Source organism: Barbus barbus (genome assembly GCF_936440315.1).
Source record: "Barbus barbus genome assembly, chromosome: 14".
Classification (NCBI taxonomy): domain Eukaryota; kingdom Metazoa; phylum Chordata; class Actinopteri; order Cypriniformes; family Cyprinidae; genus Barbus; species Barbus barbus.
The window spans coordinates 30,328,693-30,347,524 of record NC_136742.1 but is presented as its reverse complement, the minus strand read 5'-3'; the positions used below and the strand labels follow the sequence as shown (position 1 = coordinate 30,347,524).

General features: G+C 34.9%; 3 protein-coding genes across 4 annotated transcripts; all 3 read left to right on the top strand.

Annotated features, from left to right (window-relative positions):
* Positions 1–641: 641 nt before the first annotated feature.
* On the top strand, positions 642–10,952 carry LOC306880518 (BRO1 domain-containing protein BROX). The gene is made up of 13 exons (XM_079434078.1): positions 642–739; positions 1,308–1,421; positions 2,353–2,459; positions 2,567–2,663; positions 3,340–3,435; positions 3,567–3,639; positions 3,854–3,959; positions 4,051–4,140; positions 4,926–5,011; positions 5,243–5,324; positions 6,276–6,426; positions 6,515–6,674; positions 9,195–10,952. The coding sequence occupies exons 2-13, from the start codon at positions 1,321–1,323 to the stop codon at positions 9,279–9,281; spliced, it is 1,236 nt and encodes a 411-aa protein (XP_079290204.1). The 5' UTR covers positions 642–739; positions 1,308–1,320; the 3' UTR covers positions 9,282–10,952.
* Positions 10,159–13,602, top strand: LOC306880528 (protein FAM177A1). Of its 2 annotated transcripts, XM_079434091.1 has the most exons (5): positions 10,159–11,260; positions 11,974–12,108; positions 12,206–12,272; positions 12,957–13,051; positions 13,324–13,602. In XM_079434091.1, exons 1-5 carry the CDS (start codon positions 11,249–11,251, stop codon positions 13,465–13,467), a joined length of 453 nt encoding a protein of 150 aa, XP_079290217.1. In that variant the 5' UTR covers positions 10,159–11,248; the 3' UTR covers positions 13,468–13,602. The 2 variants fall into 2 exon arrangements, with proteins under 2 accessions (XP_079290217.1, XP_079290216.1); XM_079434090.1 differs by lacking the exon at positions 10,159–11,260 and having other exon boundaries at positions 11,834–12,108; positions 13,324–13,503.
* A 679-nt stretch (positions 13,603–14,281) lies between these two features.
* LOC306880527 (uncharacterized protein) lies at positions 14,282–18,531 on the top strand. Its single transcript, XM_079434089.1, has 2 exons — positions 14,282–14,425; positions 17,919–18,531. Exons 1-2 carry the CDS (start codon positions 14,284–14,286, stop codon positions 18,389–18,391), a joined length of 615 nt encoding a protein of 204 aa, XP_079290215.1. The 5' UTR covers positions 14,282–14,283; the 3' UTR covers positions 18,392–18,531.
* The last annotated feature ends 301 nt before the right edge of the window (positions 18,532–18,832 follow it).

Here is an 18,832-nt window from a genome sequence, read left to right as displayed (position 1 = left end):
ATTAACCTGAAAGTAACGCAAAAGTAACGTAACACATTACTTTCCATAAAAAGTAACGAAGTAACGTAATTAGTTGCGTTTTTAGGGAGTAACGCAATATTGTAATGGATTACTTTTAAAAGTAACTTTCCCCAACACTGCATAGCACATACAATGCTTTAATAAAACATAAATGTTAACTTTTATGACACAAAATAAATATTGTAATGTAATAAGCTTTTTAGTATCTTAAATATATAGTAACTGAAGTAAAATATTTTATTTCAGCTAGTTTCCAAGGCAACGTTTCTCATGGTTATTTAGTTTGAAGTAGAAGTAATAAACTGAAACAAATTAAACTAAAACATACAACTATATGGACATATTTAAATAGAAAAACGAATAAAAACGACAAAAACACAAAAAACTACTGGTATATAAAATTTGAATGAAAGCTCTACTGTAAGATAAGTGAGTTGGTTAATTGGTTGATTGCATATTCAAATTTTTATTATATATATGTTTTACATAAAGAAACAAAAATGATAATATACAACCACAACAAGTGATAAAACGCTACCAAAACACGCATCAAAATAAAGACGTAAGCGGGGGGTTTAAACCAATGGGCGTGCACATGACGTCACCGCCCGAAACACGTCATACAGGAAGTGCATTCATTGTTTTGGCGTTTCCTGATCTACATGTTTGGAGTCTCTCCGATTAAAACAACAAACATCTGACAGTCGACACATTTCTGGTATTTATCTGATTTAAAACAAGAGTCTGTTGTGAGATTTGAGGGTGTTGCTGCTGCTGAATAGAGATTTCTCTCAGGTTTTAATCATATTGTGAGCAACATTAAGTGTGTTTTCATTTGTAGCATGTTTTAGCCAGTGTGTTGGATCTATGTCAGTTTTTATTCATGTCGATGTGTTAATAAACAAGGCCAAGATGTTAGAAATGGACCTGCCTTATCAAATATCTCGCTCATAATTCACACAGAACCGATAAACTGTACTTTAGAGATCTTTTCATCTGATCTTTTGTAAATAATATTTCTTCTTAATAGGAAAATTCACTGCGTATTAATAGATGTGGAATCATAACTTGTGTATATCTCTCACAAGCATTGAAAATATCAGTGTTAATAACATCTGTGACATCATATAATGTCTAGTCAAGTTGTTTTAGTAAACTGGGTGTGTTTCTCAAGATGGTCAGGATGCAGATTTAACACTGGATATATGGTGGTGATCATACAACAGCAAATAGATCAAATATTGAAATGAACTGAAGCTGATAATAGCATCTTTCTTCTCGTTCAGGTATCCTCTCATCATGACTCACTGGTTCCATCGAAACCCTCTGAAAGCCACAGCACCTGTGTCCTTTAACCTGTATGGTGTGGCATCCAGTCCCGCTGCCAATAAGATCTGCAAGTGAGGATTTCATGCTGCTATTATATATTCATTGTATTTTAGGATGCCCCTGCGTCCTCTTTCCTGGCTGGGATTTCTAAATTGTCTAATATGTCCAAGTTTTGGGTTTGTTTTTCTATTTTTTTTATACTTGCTGGTGGTAATGAGTGAAAAGTAGCAGGCATTGTGCGTAATCAACCAATTATGGCATGCGAGAAGGCGGGATCTACAGAGATCAATGCAGATACATGTACAACTGTACATATAATCAGAGCTGGGTAGATTACTTACAAATTGTAGTCTGTTACTGATTCCAAATTACATGACAAAAATTGTATTTAGTAACATAGGCTAATCCATTACATTACACATTTTAGGTAATATAATCAGAGTACTTTTTGATTATGTTTAGATTACTTTTTAACGTAACGATTATCACATTGATTTAAATAGGATAATATTGTACCATACTGATATTAAAATGCAAAGAAAATAAATTCCATTTGTTGTTATTAACAAAACAAACTGATTTAAGCATGATATTACAGCATTATATCAACTGGGGTTCGTGAAGGAACTTTTGTGAATTTAATGATTAAATCATAAAAATATTTTAATATCAATATTTATATATATAATATTTTAATATCAAAATAAAACACTTACTAAAACACAAAATATTTAGTTTACCTGCATGTCATGTAGGCATAAAAATAATAATTAGGGAGAATCAGTAAATTATGAATAATTTATTGCTATTGTGTGAATATATGTAATCAATAGAAAATGACAAGGACATAATCCAGATTACATGAAATCTCTGTATATGAGGACTGTAGGAAAACAAAGCCAAAACACAGATATTTAACCAATTTGGAAATCCCGTCTGGGAAAAAGAGGATGTATGGTCACAGGATGATTGTTTCTGATAGAAATGTTAAATCTGTCTCAGTGACATGAGAACGACCCGGGCCCGACTGCTGGACATGTTCACAGATGCCACATGTACCCCAGAGATCATGAAGAAATCCAGTGATGAATATTTTGCTCTTTTACAGGGTTTGTGCACTGTTATTTTCCCTCTCTGATCAGGCATTTGCTCAGGCTGTTTTTTATTTAATTCATTTGCATTTATTCTGCTCAGAGGCATGTTGTTGTTGTTATAGGATTCATTTTGCCACTGGATGGAACCACACAAGAGAGCAAGCTCCGGTTCATCCAGAACTTCAAGTGGAGTGACACTTTACAGGGAAATATTGCAAGGTAATTCAGAAAGAGCTGAACTAATACACAATGTGGTTTAGCACAGTGGTTTTCAACTGGTTTGGACCCATATTTTACATTTCATCGACTGGTGAAAAGAATTTGTGCAAAAGTAAACAAAAATGAGTAATACGTGAAGCATTTATTAATGGATCATAGAAGTATTTTAATGCATTAATTATGCCGTGTAATGAACCTCATAATGAAACCACAAATTGTAACCACAGTTACAGTACATTATAATAATTATTTATTCATTGCTATACTTTTAGAAACTATAAGCCATCAAAACACATGACAACTAATTTCAAATATAATCTGCAAATAATTTCATTTTTTACACAAATTATAATGCATCACAATGTACATTCTGAATTACTTTATAATGCATTATACATAAAGGCTAACATTTCTTAGACGAAAACACTGAAATTCATTATTATATTTATCAAGCTAATAATTAATTGTGCTCTGAACAAACTACATTCATCCTCACTTCAAATGCACGTGTATTTTCTGTAAATCTTGTGTAATTTAGTTCATTTATTTTCAAGGTGAATGCATATTATGCTACATGTCCATGTTGACATTGATCTAATTTGATGAGCTTTTATGAAAGTGACAGTTGTATTTGAACTAGAATAACAAGGAATAAATTATGATTTGTGTTTTTCAGTGCCCAGCAGGATGCTGTTTTTGAGCTGGTGTCTATGGCCTTTAATGTTGCCATCTGGTACACAAAGTTTGCCTCACGACTGTCCGGAAAGGAGAAGTAAGTTACATGTGTCACTTCTCTCTGGAATGATTGGTTGGTCAGTGACAGGATTCAACAGGAAGTTGAATTTTAGGCTAGATATTTTTAGCATTTGATTAAAGACAGGTTGCTTTTGTTTTAAACTGTAGCATCACAGAGGATGAGGCCAAAGATGTTCACAAGAGTTTGAAAATCGCGGCTGGAATTTTTAAAACCCTTAAGGTAAAATGTGCTTATTTTGTGGAAAATTAAAGCAAAAAGACATTAGGGTGCATGCATTACACTGATTTTACCACATAGCGTCTAAAACCCCTTAAACGCTGTAAATCACTGTAATGCATGGTCATGATTGTCTTCCTGCTCGATCCATGGTAATATTTGACTCGGTTACCTGTTTTTCTTTCTGAATGTGCTCCTGTGGTGTGTTTCCTGTCAGGAGACTCATATTCCTCGGCTCATCACTCCAGCAGAGAAGGGTCGAGACCTGGAGCCGCGAGTCATTGACACCTACATTGTGCAGAGTCAGGCCGAGGCTCAGGAGGGTAAAACACACCGACAGTCATGATCGCTGGAGAACTGCTCTGTGTGTGTGTGTGTGTGTGTGAGTGATGGTTCATGTGTCTCTGTTTTTAGTCACCATTGCCAGAGCCATCGAGCTGAAGCACAACGCCTCCCTCATCGCAGCGCTGTCGTTTGAGACCGCCAACTTCTACCAGAAGGCCGGTAAGTTTAGAGACACATGCTCTGATATTGTGCATTAAAGGTTTTGGGGTGAACTATCGCTTAAAGATTTCTGAGTAATTGAAATAATGTATTTAATATTTTACACACATTTGTATATGTTTGTGTGTGTGTGTATATATTACTATATGTTACATACTACCATTCAAAAGTTAGGCGCCCATAAGATTTTTTTTTTTAAAGAAATTAATACTTTTATTCCGCAAGGATGCATTAAATTGATCTAAAGTGACCGTAAAGTCATTTATAATGTAACAAAAGATTTCTATGTCAAATAAATGCTGTTCTTTTGAACTTACTGTTCATCTGTGAATCCTGAAAAATACAATGCATCACAGTTTTCACAAAAATATGAACCAGCACAAATGTTTTCAACAGAAATGTTTCTTGTGCAGCAAATCGGCATATTAGTATGATTTATTTTAAGTTCATGTTAGCTAATGCCTTAATTAATGTTAACAAATGGGATCTTGTGATGTCTTAATCTAACAAGAATATATATATATTTATATGTTACATTTAAATAACATGTATATGTAAAGGGCCTGAATGGACCTCAATATAAATCATGAAATCATGCATGGACATGAATATTGATTTGAATTAAAATAATTGTATCATGTTGAGACTCAGAGTGCGAAGAGACACGTCAGACATTGAAATAATTAATATGCAGTTTGGTCATTTTACCGAAATATTCAAGCATTCATAAAGCATTTGAGTTCTGTATAATAAAAATGCTACCTATGTTTCTTATATTTGCTCAGATCACACTCTGAACACTTTGGATCCAGAATGCAGCAGTAAATGGAAGAAATACCTGCAGCTGAAGCAGCACTTCTACATGGCTTATGTGAGTCTGTCTGAACTGAAGCTGTAGATTTGGGATTAAATGCCCGATGTTACTAGATCAGTTTAAATGAAATAATTTAACATGCAATAATTGACTCAGTCTGGGGCAGGACTTTCTGTTCCTTTGAACAATGGCAGACGAGTGGAGTGTTTGGGTACAATCACTAATTTTGTTATTTGGTCACACTAATGCAATAAATGTTTTGCTGTATGATATATTTGTTATTTCCAGGCACACTGCTATCATGGACAGACTCTTCTCGCAGGTGATAAATGCGGAGAGGCCATAAGATCCCTGCAGGAGGCTGAGAAATGTAAGCAAATGATGAATCCATCAACAAATGATCACATTTCAGCCATATATGATGTGCTATTGGGTATTTTGATGGACATGTTTTATATTCTGAGGAAGGCTGCAAAGTAGCTTTATGCTATATGCCCTGTATGCATGGCATTGGTTGTCTTTGTATAATAATAATGCCTGGAGTATTGTCCCTGTTAAATAAACAAACAAACAAATAAAATAATTCAAAGACATATTTTGTTATTTGTGACCCTTCACCACAAAACCAGTCATAAGTGTCAATTTTTCGAAATTGAGATTTCTACATCATCCGAGAGCTGAATAAATAAGCTTTCCATTGATGTATGGTTTGTTATGATAGGACAATATTTGGCCGAGATACAACTATTTGAAAATCTGGAATCTGAGGGTGCAACAAAATCTAAATATTAAGAAAATCGCCTTTAAAGTTGTACAAATTAATTTCTTACCAATGCATATTACTAATCAAAAAATAAGTTTTGATATATTTACAGTAGGAAATTTACAAAATATCTTCATGGAACATGATCTTTACTTAATATCCTAATGATTTTTGGCATGAAAGAAAAGTCAATAATTTTGACCCATGCAATGTATTTTTGGCTATTGCTACAAATATACCCCAGCGATTTAAGACTGGTTTTGTGCTCCAGGGTCACATTTAGTACTGATATTAAAGAAAGAAAAGTGTAGTGGTACAAATATGCAATTTATCCTAATGAGCTCTTTATACACTTTTCACTCAGAAATTGCTAGTAAATCTCACAATTACAAAGAAAACGCAAGTTACACAAACATGAAATTTTGAAGTATAAAAATACAGTGTTTTCTAGTGGAATGATGCTGTAATGGTTTTTAGTCTGTGATTATTTAGAGTTCTCCCATGTTTTCTGGGTGAAATCCTTTCTATTAATGCTTGTATTGAATCTGTGTGTCGCAGTTTATTCCCGCGCTGAAGCCTTGTGTAAAGAGTACCGTCAGATGAAGGGTCCCGGCAGCACAGCCAAACCCTCGGAACAGCTCTTCTTTAAGAAGCTGGGCACGTTCATCAAAAACACCCTGGAGAAATGCCAGAGAGAGAACGGCTTCATGTGAGTCAAACACGGGTCCGGATAAAGACGTTTATTGATCAAACGATTCCTGGAGAACTCTGTGTTGATGGCTGGATTTCTGTGTCAGTTACTTTCATAAGGTTCCTGCTGAAGCTCCAGCGCTGGAACTGAAGGCCAGTTACGGTTTGGCTGAACCGACTGCATTCGAGCTCCCGCCTCTCAGCGCTCAGTGCACACCTGAAGTCTACGCCAGCTTTGACCTGACCAAAGGACCCAAAGAAGACAAGGTGATGAGGACAACTTTTCTTTCCCAAACATTTTATATATATATATATATATATATATATATATATATATATATATATATATAATTTTTTTTATATATATTATTATATATATATATATATATATATATATTATTATTAATCACACATTTTTCGCGATAAATCCCACCTAACATTAAAGTTTTTAAATATACTTTTATATTGCAATAATTTCACATTCAATCTTCAAATTAATGTACAAACAACATAAAGACAGTATATTTTTAAATATTTGTTTAATGGCATCTTTTTTTATGACTGAAGGCCAGTATCACTGATACCAATACTTATTTCTCTATAAAAGTCCCCCCCACCAATATTTAACCATTGACTATAGCCATTCAACATTACAGTATAATTGAGTTATAATTTTAACATTTATTAGACTTCAAAAAAATTACTTCTAATTTAAGTGAACTTCAAACAATCTTCACATAAACCTATTATAATGTCATATTTACCTGTGCCCTTCAACAGAAATATACAGAAATTGAAACTATCAAACATTAAATTCTAAATGAATCCTTAAAGCTATAAAAGTTATTTTTTCTCTTTTTTTGTTTTTTTTGTTCTTTGATTAATAGACATCACAGCTGCTGGTTATTAGGTTATTTTGGCTGTTATTTCTTTAAGAACTGCCGCTGCTGAACGTATATGACACGCATCATATTTTCTCTCTATTCTTTTTACCTTTTCTGACCCACTTCAGGTCTTAAAGTCTCTATTAATGAGCTGACGAGTTGAATCGGGTGTGATAGATGAGGGAGACAGTGCTGGGCTGCTCCAGGACAGTTTTGAAAACCATTTCAGAGACATGTTCTTAAATGTGACTCAAAATATATTACATGCATGCACCTTTTTAAGGCAGCTTTAATCGTCTTTTTGGTAACTTCATGACTGAACTGACCACGACATCGCATGCATGTAGTTTATTTCGCGCTTTGATATGAAAGGATACAGGCTACAGGATACGCCGGTGCCTTTATGCGTGTAATTGAAGAGCGTGCGCTCTGAGCACAGGACCGTTTCCACGCTCGTTTGACTGGCGCTGGAGAGAAGTGGAGCGCGCGTCAGAAACCTCTCCCGTTTGATGTGGTCGTAAAGACGTTCTGCGACTGAATAAATGCACTTCTTGTCAAGAAAAAGAGACATTGCTGACTTGGCAATGATCCAGAAGACAAACATTGACGCCCTCCACAAAGAGGGTAAGTCACAGAGGGTCATTACTGAAAGGGGTGGCTGTTCACAGAGTGCTGTATCAAAGCATATTAAATGCAAAGTTGACTGGAAGGAAGAAATTGGGTAGGAAAAGGTGCACAAGCAACAGGGATGATTGCAAGCTTGAGAATACTGTCAAGCAAAGCTGATTCAAACACTTGTGAGAGCTTCACAAGGAGTGGACTGAAGCTGGAGGCAGTGCATCAAGAGTCTCCACGCTCAGACGTCTTCAGGAAAAGGGCTACCAAGCCACTTCTGAACCAGAAACATCATCATAAGTATCATACCTAGGCTGTGGAGAAAATAACTGGACTGTTGCTCAGTGGTCCAAAGTCCTCTCTTCAGATAAAAGTAAATTTTGCATTTCATTTGGAAATCAAGGTCTGGAGTCTGGAGGAAGACTGGAGAGGCACAGAATCCAAGCTGCATGAAGTCCAGTGTGAAGTTTCCACAGTCAGTGATGATTTGGGGTGCCGTGACGTCTGCTGGTGTTGGTCCATTGTGTTTTATCAAGTCCAGAGTCAATGCAGCCGTTCACCGGGAAATTTTAGAGCACTCTGTGCTTTCATCTGCTGACAAGCTTCATGGAGAAGTTCAAGTTCAAGTTGAGCTTTATTGTCATTCCGCTACATGTGGGGACATACAGTGGAACGAAATGTTGTGTCTCGCAGCACCACGGTGCTACATAAATACAGACATACAACAATGAAGTAAAAAAACACTATAAACCTATACACTACTAACAGATTTAACTATAAGTATACTATAAGTATTTACCCTATACAAACTAAAAGAATAAAGGATAAAAAATACAACTGAGAAGCTGATTTCCTTGAAGCTGCACTTGAGTCTTATGATGGCATCTAATGATTCTGCTTGTAAATATGCCTGACAAGACTTTTGGGTATTTGAACTATTGTTACACTGAATGACATTTTAGTAGGTGTCTTCTGTAAATCATTATTTTTTGCTCATAAAGTAAAATTAAACAAGACACATTCTAATGCTTGAAAACCTTTTTGTCTTTGACCCACATATATTTATAATTAATAGTATATTAAATATAAATGCTAGACATTTATATGCAAATAAATGTGATTTTGGTTCTAAGTAGTATTTTTACATTAGACAGCATACTGTATCTGCTCTTAGTGGACATCTATTTACTGACTGTCATGATGTCTCATCAGCAACAGAAACCATTTATATATTGACTTTAGCAATTAAAGTATTAACATTTTTAAATGATGATTTTCCCCCCTCCAGGCAAAAGCGAAGCACGATGAGGAGATAAAGCCGGTGAAGGAGCTGGATCTGAAGCCGCAGAAGGACACGGGCTGCGTCGTCTCTTAAACTCCTTCTGAAGCAGCGGCAGACAGGTGAAGCATGATGTCCAGGAGATCTGGAGGAGTCTGTAGTCTTATCTCGTCTAATTCTCTCCCTGCTCAAATATATACCAATATAACATAGTGATATAACAGTGGCGTCTGTCTCGTGCTCGGATTCTGTTTAAGGTGTTTCGTCTACAAACGACAGATGTTCTAATGAAGGATTGCGTGACTAATCTGACGAACAGTTAATACTAATAACCCAGACTGAACCATTTGATTATCTCTCTGTAGCAGAATATAGATGATCCTAGAAGGTTTATTGGGTCCATTGATAGGAGAATAACTTCTATAGGTCTCTAAATATAAATAATGAAATAATAATAAAATAATGTTTAGAAATGGACTCTATTAAAATTATCCATTGATTAATGCAAATGTTAAACAGCATTTAAACTATGTGAATTTCAGATTTCACCCCAACATCTAAAGAAAAAAGTGTAAAGAGAAAAAAACTTATAATTGCATTATAACATTATTTTCATGACAATTAAACACATTTTCTAAGCACACGCATAATATAATTTTCTTTGGTATTGCATTAATGAGAATCTGCGTAATTGCCGTGAATACAGTGTATATTATATAATGAATACAGTGTCATAATGCAATAAATAGTTGTCTGAAAAATTGGCTACATGCAAAATATAATATCTGGACTGTTGTGATTTACTAAACAAAAGCAGTTTCTATCGAAATACAAGTACATTATTTCGAGTACATTAGTTTAAGATAAAAGATTATTACTTATCGCTCACTTATTGCACTTGAAATATCAGCTGTATGATTAGTATTTCTTAGCGGGAGGAGCGGAAAAGCACATTATTATTATTATTATTTTTTTAGTTGGGCTTTGGTATGAAAAGAACAGAATGATACCCAGTTATATTTGACTATCTCAGCAGTTAATTAAAACCATCCTCGTCAGAATTAAACAGGGTGAAGATGTGACGTGCCATAAGCTTCGGCCTGATTATAACTTCAAATATCAACTTTTACTGGACTTATTTTCCATGCGTGTATATATTTACAGTCACTTTTGAAAAAATGATTTGCTTCTGATTTGAAACCTGTCCAAATAATCCAAACATGGATTGCTGTGCTGTACATGACGTAGGAAACTCAAACTCCCAGTTGCTTTTGCTGGTTTGATGTGTTAGGTTTTTTTTTTCTGTAAACTCAACACTGACATTTATCTGAATATGTTCAACCATGTTTGAGTTGGTAAATGTGACACTGGTGCTTTATGAGTTGTAAAAACTTCAAAACTATATGCACTTTCACTTCGGCTACAGGTACAGAAATGATCACTAAATGTTATCGCTTGTCATTTTGGCCCCTGCTTTAATTCATACGCAACAGCATACTGAAAACGAAGAGTTTGTATACTTAAGGGTAAATTATTGTCAGATATTTTGCTGTATGTTTATTTAACACAATTCTGCAGAGAACAAGACTTTCTCTGGCATTGTAAGATGACACGCCATGATCACTTTTAGTTTTTGTAATTATTCGTTATCTATGCAGTTGTATGGATATGTATTCATCATCTTATATACTTACAGATTACAATGTCAACCTGTAACTCACAGTCATGCATTTAATGGTTTTTCCCATTAAAATGTGTGTCAACTATTTGTTTTGTGCAGCATTTGTTCTCCAGAATGTTCAAATCATGTGGTTCATACTGGCGTGATCTTTTTGCAATACTAGCAATACAAGTATATCAAGATTATATGCTCTGACGTCTACGTCAGCAAATATGTAGTTCATCTGTCCTGGAACGACGTAAGACACACAACACCAGTGTGCATGAGACTTACTTCCTCCTGTGATGGTGAAGGAAACTTTCAGCCAACTGTGAGAAAAATCACTATTTGAGGAGTTCTTTGAAGATATGAACACAGGGGATTCTGCTGGAAAAGGCACAGCATGCACACAGACGTAAGTGTTTTATATGCGTTCGATCAGCTGTCTGTATCTCAACAGCAGCAGGTCAGTATTGATCTCTTGTTATTCAGCTTTTAGCTTTTTTAACCAAGCCTTTATTTAATGTACATAGACTTATTGCAGCACCTGCCCTTGGTAAATACACCTTCACACTTCCTCACTAAATATTCAGGCCTAAATTCAAGATTTATGTATTTGAATTGCATATAAAATCTATCCAGATTGCAGTTTTATCGTAAACTAATGAACAATGCGATGCACATTTGGCAGTCATCATATAAATGAAACCGCTCAGATTTCTGTAATACTGCTAATAAACTGAATGCCAGTCATATTTAAACCATTCATACTTTTTAACTGAATAAATTAAATTGTTTGGCGGTGAAATTTAGATTTATGCTGATTCTAAGCTATTTATATAAATGCATTTTGAAAATGTGATTATTTAACCAAATAAGCGCAAAAAGATTTTTTTGAGTGTATGTATGACTGACAAAAATATGTATCACATTAAGTTTCTTATGTTAGATGGAATTTTATATGCAATTAAAATACATAAATTTAGGCCTAAATATTTTTGGAGCGTAATGGAGAGAACAAAACTAAGCTTAAATGCTCTTGTGATGTGTCCGAAAAAGAAAAGATGAAGAAAAAATGTAGCTTGTAAGAAGAAAAGTCTAGTTTTGATCATAATGACTGATGTACAGGAGCCGCTGAGAGACGTCAAAGCCCGACAGGTGAAGGTGATTCATTTCTCTAGTGGAGAGACTCTGACAGAGGATGACAGCGAGGAAGAGGAGGCACAACATCAGCTTCATCAAGCACCCACTGCTTCTGACCCGGTCAGTATCGATGATGCACTCAATAATAGAATCATATTCATTTAATCTCTGTCCGGTATAAAAACAACCAAAGGTTGTTTTATATTTCACTTTTTAGGGAACCTGGACATGGAAGGATTATTCTCGGTTTTGGGGAACACAGATTTTGAGAAAGTCCTTGCTATGTAAGAAAAACCTGGAAACCTATTTATTGATGGTCATTCACAGGTGTATTTTATTTCATATTCATAAAAGAATATTGTTTTTGCGGTTTCTTTAATATTAAAATGCTATTTTAATGACTGAACGAACTTTCATGTCAGAGGTCAAGATACATTTACATGCACTCAAATATTCCGTTATTAATCGGATGGTAAGCCTTCATGTGAACACATCAAACAATCTGAATTAGCTCGATTCGAATTAAATGGTGGCGTAGACCTAAAATAATCAGATCAACATGAAAAAATTAAACGCTTCGAAAATACCTTGCGTATACGCAGTACACTGATGCATGCATATTTTTATTTACGAATGTGGGGGACACTGACTATTTGTAAATGCTTGCTAAAAAGCTTTTATGACATCGCAGTGGCTTTCTCCGTTCTGATTGAGCACTGCGCATGCGCTTCGTTTTGAATAGATAAGCAAATTTAGTGCATGTACATGTTATATAATGTCTTTACTGAAGATTTAAGTGTGGATGGTATACAGTTTTTGTATCTAAATACACATTCTAATGAATTACACATGCGCTTCATACTTGTATAAGTATAATAATACAGAAATGCTTGTGTTAAACTCTGTCATTTATATCAGAAATATTGTATTTAATCATTATAACTCGCCATAACTTAATTTCTCTGTAGTTTGTGATTTTCTTGGAGAGAAAATGGCTGGTTTGCTGGGTCTGAATGCTGTCAAATATCAGTATGCTGTTGATCAGTATCAAAGAGAGCATCAGGTAACAAGTTTAAGTACTCTTAAGTTAAAAATGGGGTATTTTTTGCTTGATTTTTTTTTTGGAGAGACTTTTTAAATTCCACCAAAACCAAAACACATCTGAAGAACTTGTAATGAAACCTCAAAGAATTTTGTTGAGGGTTGTTTACTGAAGATGACTTTTATTTTGAAGAGGCCTGTCATAGAAAATATAAATACTGTAATTGATGTGAAAGATTGTTGCATTGTTTATAAATGGTTAAATGTATAACTGTGAGTGTTTTGTTTGTGCAGAATGAAACGGAAGAAGTTTGGACCGGTGTGAATGATGAGGAGAGAATTGATCTGTCAAAAATTGTGAGCAAACCGTATGGAGCCACAATTGAAACGCCACGATATAAAGGGGACCAGAACGAAGGATACAACTCTAATGAATAATGGATCTAGAAGATCTAAAATAAAATGTGAATTGTGAATTTTTTTATTTCTTCCCTTCTATAATTTATGGCCATCACACTAAGCATTGAAGGTATTTCTAATACGCAAATAAAAAAAATTGGTTTCTCTACGTCCAAAATTATCATTATTATTCTTTTAGATTTAAAGTTGAGCAGTTCAATTTTAAGCCGCTTACACATACTACAAATCCCGGCTTGCACCTCGGTAATGCAACTTGACTGAACAGTGCGCATGCGCAGATATCTCGCTACTTCTAAGATTCTTCTATTTTTGAAATAGATCAAGCGGCTACAATGGCATTATGAAGTATTTATCTAAAACGGGCGGGGGCTGTAATTTCTGACTGCTCAGGTGCCATGGTTCCATTTCTACAATTTTAAATAACTTTTAAGTTAAATAGATATTAAACTGTCTCAGTGCCGTTATTAAAGTGTAATTTACCCTAATGACCGCTAGAGGCGTGCGGATTTGTCACGTGTTACGTTTCTCAGCGCTTTTCAAAATGAACCAATCACAGCCGTTTTTGATTAGTAGAGATTAATTTCTAACATCAGAATATAGCGAATCCGCTTTGGTAGATTTCTAATAGTCAAGCCCATAGTAATTCTTATTAATAATACATTTAAAAGATTATACGTTGTTTTAAAACAACCCCCTCAATAAGACAAAAATCATGCTGAAATTTGAATAGAAGCCAATGAGAATGATGATTTCTGCGCCCCCGAGCGCCCCCTACCGGAAGCCCCGCTCATGTCTCTTCACTCAGCGCTATTAGCTAGAAACACTTGCCGCCCAATGCTAACAACAATGGAGGAGAGGTTAATAGCAGCGGTGTCCGACTATCCAGAGTTATACAATTCTACAATAAATTCATATAAAGACGCTGCTAGAAAAGCCAAAGCATGGAGAGCCGTGAGTCTGCAAGTTGAAATTCCTGGTAAGAGTTGCGCTTTCTCAAGTTGTTTGTTGCTCACTAAAGTGCTAGCTGTGTGCTGTTAGCTTGTTACAGAGTAGGCTAACAGGAATCCAGATTTGAAGATTTAATTAATATCTAATGAATGCTGTTTCCGTTTCATCATAGAACTAGCAGAGCGTGTGTTTGAGTTGAAAAGGCATTGGATGGTTAATCGGCTAGATATGACACTTTACTGAACGCTAGCATGAGTTGTTTTGAGTTTGGTGATCTGCACAGTAAGTGGGATCTGATTTCATTGAAAGTTTACAGAGTTTACTGCTGAATTTGATTTTGATGCACAAAGCCATCATTTTAACCAGAGATGCATCAGATTTGGTTTTGTTTAGTAAAAATAATGAGCACATTTAGTCTTTTTTTTGCAAAGTATGCATATTTTTTTTATTCTGTATGCATGAATGAATGCATGCCTTGGGCCAATTTAGACATCATTTGCAGAATACATTACTGAATATGTTTTTAATATGCTGCTGGGAAAGTTTGACATATTCATTGTTACATGTTGTTAATTATAATCTAAACTGGCTTTAGACATACACATTTTTTCCATGCAAGAAATTAGTAGTATTGTTCAATTATTTAATTTTTGTGTAATTAAAATTAAATATACTCGTGCTTAAATTGCTACTTATTGAAATTGCAAGATTTATTATGTCACTAAATATGGTTTATAACCAATTTATAATTGTAAAATGCATGCATGTTTAATTAATATAATTAACTATAAAATATAAATATATTCAAAATAGATGCATATGAATATAATTGTTTAAATCACTATTTATTGATTATTGTAAAATTATTTTTATTAAATATATGCTTAAATTACTAATTGTAAGATTTTTTTGATGTTATTAATCAATATGCATAAATCACTATTTATTGAGTATTGTAAAATGTATTAATTATATTATGAATTAAATATACAGTGCCCTCCATAAGTATTGGGACAGTAAAGACAAAATTGCTCTGTTGGCTGTGGAGTCAAGACATTTACAAATATGATTAAAAGATGAATATGAGACAAAACTACAGAATGTCACATTTTATTATTAGCCGTTTCAACACATACATGTTTTGCCAAATAAAAAGAACAGCACTTTTAGAGTTCATCCCACTCATTGATGTGAGCATAAGTATTGGGACAGTTGAACATAAGGCAGATATAAAAGATTAAAAGCTATTATTTAGTTGCAGATCCCTTGCACACAATCACAGCAGTGAGTCTGTGACCCATAGACATCACCAGACTCTTGCTCTCATCCTTTGAAATACTTTTCCCAGCCTTTAATGCAGCCAATCCCAATTGTTGCTTGTTTTGGGGAGTTTCTGCCTTTACTCTCCTCTTCAGATGCTGAAATTCATGTTCAATCAGATTTAAATCTGGAGATTGACTTGGGAAATCTAACACTTTCCATTTCTTTGCTCTTATAAACTCCTTGACTGAACTGGCAGGGTGTTTTGGGTCATTGTCCTGATGCAATATGAAGCACTTCCCAATGAATCTGGTGGCATTTTCTTGAATATTGGTAGGCAAGATGGTTTTGTACCCTTCCAAATTCATTCTGCTACTGTCATCATACATTAAGTCATCAGTAAAGTTGAGAGGGTCTGTTCCAGAGGCAGCCATGCATCCCCATGCCATGACACCACCTCCACCATGCTTTACAGATGAGGCTGTATGCTTGGGATCATTGCAGTTCGCTTTTTTTCTCCATATTTTTTGCTTTCCCATCACTTAGATAAAGGTTCATCTTTGTGCTTTTTTGCAAACTCTACTCTTGCCTTTCTATGTTTGGTGCTGGTCAGAGGTTTGCATCTTGCTGTGTAGCATCTGTAATTCTGTGTCAAAGTCTCCTGAGGACAGTAGATTGTCAGAGCATCATCCCAGCTTTCTGGAAGTTGTTGGTGATTTTACAGACATGTCTTTTAGGATTCATTTTCACAGCTTTTATGATTTGTCTGTCATCAACTACTGTTGTTTTCTCAGCCGATCAGGTCATTGTTGGTTGCTGGTGTCGCTGGTGGTTTCCAAACTCTTGATTTCTCCATGTCCTTTGTTTTTGCTAGAGCTCTAACTGACTTCCTCTTTTCTTTTAGCATCCAAATTTTTCTCAAAGTCAGCTCCCTCATCTTCATCCTGGTTTGTGTGTCATCATCGAATGCAAGATTCAGAATACAGAAGTAATGGATATAACTGATACGATACATTCTCTGCTTTTAATATCTGAAGAATTAATGCAGCAGGACACAGCTGATCACTTAGAAAGACCTGAGAGGCAACTGCTCCAATACTTATGCTCACATCAAATGAAACTCTAAAAGTGCTGTTCTTTTTATTTGGTAAAATATCTATGTATTGAAACGGCTAATAATAAAATGTGACATTCTGTAGTTGTGTCTCATATTCATCTTTTAATCATATTTGCAAATGTCTTGACTCCACAGCCAACAGAGCAATATCTTTACTGTTCCAATACTTATGGAGGGCACTGTAGATATGCTTAAATTTCTACATATTAATAATTGAAACATTCATTGTTAATTATATTAATTAAAATTGCTTAAATCACTATTTATTGATTATTGTAAAATTTAATTATATTATTAGTTAAATATACGTGTGCTTAAATCGCATAATGTTTTCTTATTATATCATGTATTTATATTAATATTAGTATTTAATATTTAAGATATATATATATATATATTCTCGTTCACCATTCCTGGCTGGTGGAATAATCTTCCCACCCCTATCCGGAACGCCGGATCTCTGGCAACCTTCAAGCAACAACTGAAAACTCATCTCTTTCGGCAGTACTTGACTTCATCCTAAACTTAAAAAAAAAAAAACAACTTTCCCTCTATCTTTCTCTCCACCTACTAGTTTGTACTTATTTGAACAATGACTGAGACTTGGTGTTACGAGCACTTCCTCTGTCTGACTGCCTCTTCAAGATGAATCGCTTTTTGTATTCCCCAATTGTAAGTCGCTTTGGATAAAAGCGTCTGCCAAATGACTAAATGTAAATGTAAATATATATATATATAAACACACACACATACAGTTAAATCACAATTTCCTTTGCTTATGTATTATTTGTTAATTAAACACACAAATATATAATGTGCTTAAATCACTATTAATTGATATTGATAATTTTATATATCTTAATTTATTGTTTATTTTATTATTATTTAAACACACATCCTTAAATCTTTCAATTGATTATTGTACAATGCATTGTTAATTAAATAGTTTTTTTAAATGATTATTTACTGGCTATTGTAAAATGCTCTTAGGTAATTAATAAGTGTGCACATGCTAAAATCACTGTTTATCGATTATTATTAAGTGCTTGAAAACAGTAAATTGCAATTTCATGGCATTTTTCTGCACGAGTTGAGTGTGCATCATATGCATGTCTTCAGTGGTGTTTGTTGTGTCTGTGTGCAGAAGAAGACTGTCGCAGGAGATGGAAGAGCTTGCGGGACATGTTCATCAAAGACAAGCGTGCGGAGCAGCGCCGGCGAGCCTCAGGAACGTCCCACCGCAGCTGGAAGTACAGTTGGCAGATGTCGTTCCTGACGCCGTTCATCCAGTCCCGATCGCTAGCCACCGACGAGCCTGAGGAGGACCGAGACGAAGAGGACAAGGAGGAGGAGAGGACGGCGGACGGGAACTCGGCGTATGCAGTGCAGGACTTTGAGGGCGATCACGGGATGCTGGATGGATCCTCGCACTACTCGGCGTCGGGATCGCAGGGTTCGGGACGCAAGAGGAAGTGGCAGATGGAGGCCAACGAGGACTTGGAGGACGAAATGTTCTTGTTTAGTTTACTGCCGTATCTCAGACGGCTGCCTTACGCCAAGAAGAGCGCCGTCAAATTAAAAATTCACCAGCTGTTGTATGAGGCAGAGTTTAAGTGATGTTCTATAGTTTCTTCATATTTTTCTATCTTTTATTGAAATTCTATCCACTGCGTTTTTTAACATTCATAACATATTGTATCGATGCTGGTAGATGTTTGTTTCATCGGAGATCAATGATTAAACAGACATGTGCACTACGAGAGTGATGTTTGTGTCTGGAAATATCCTAATTACTCTCCTATGCAGCTGCGTCTCAAAAAGATGAGTGCTAAGGCATTCAGTTTGGGTCTATTATTTCACCAGGTAGTGTTATTTTAATGATTAAGATACTTTTGTAGTTTTTATTAATTTTCGATTAGTTTTTAGATTTAACGTTTTAATTTTAGCAATTTTGTTGTTTTCGACTTTTAGTAGGTTTTTCTTTTTTAATGTCTACATAGTTATTAATTTTTTAATTTTTTTTATTTCAGTACATCAACTAATTTTAAAATAAAAAAT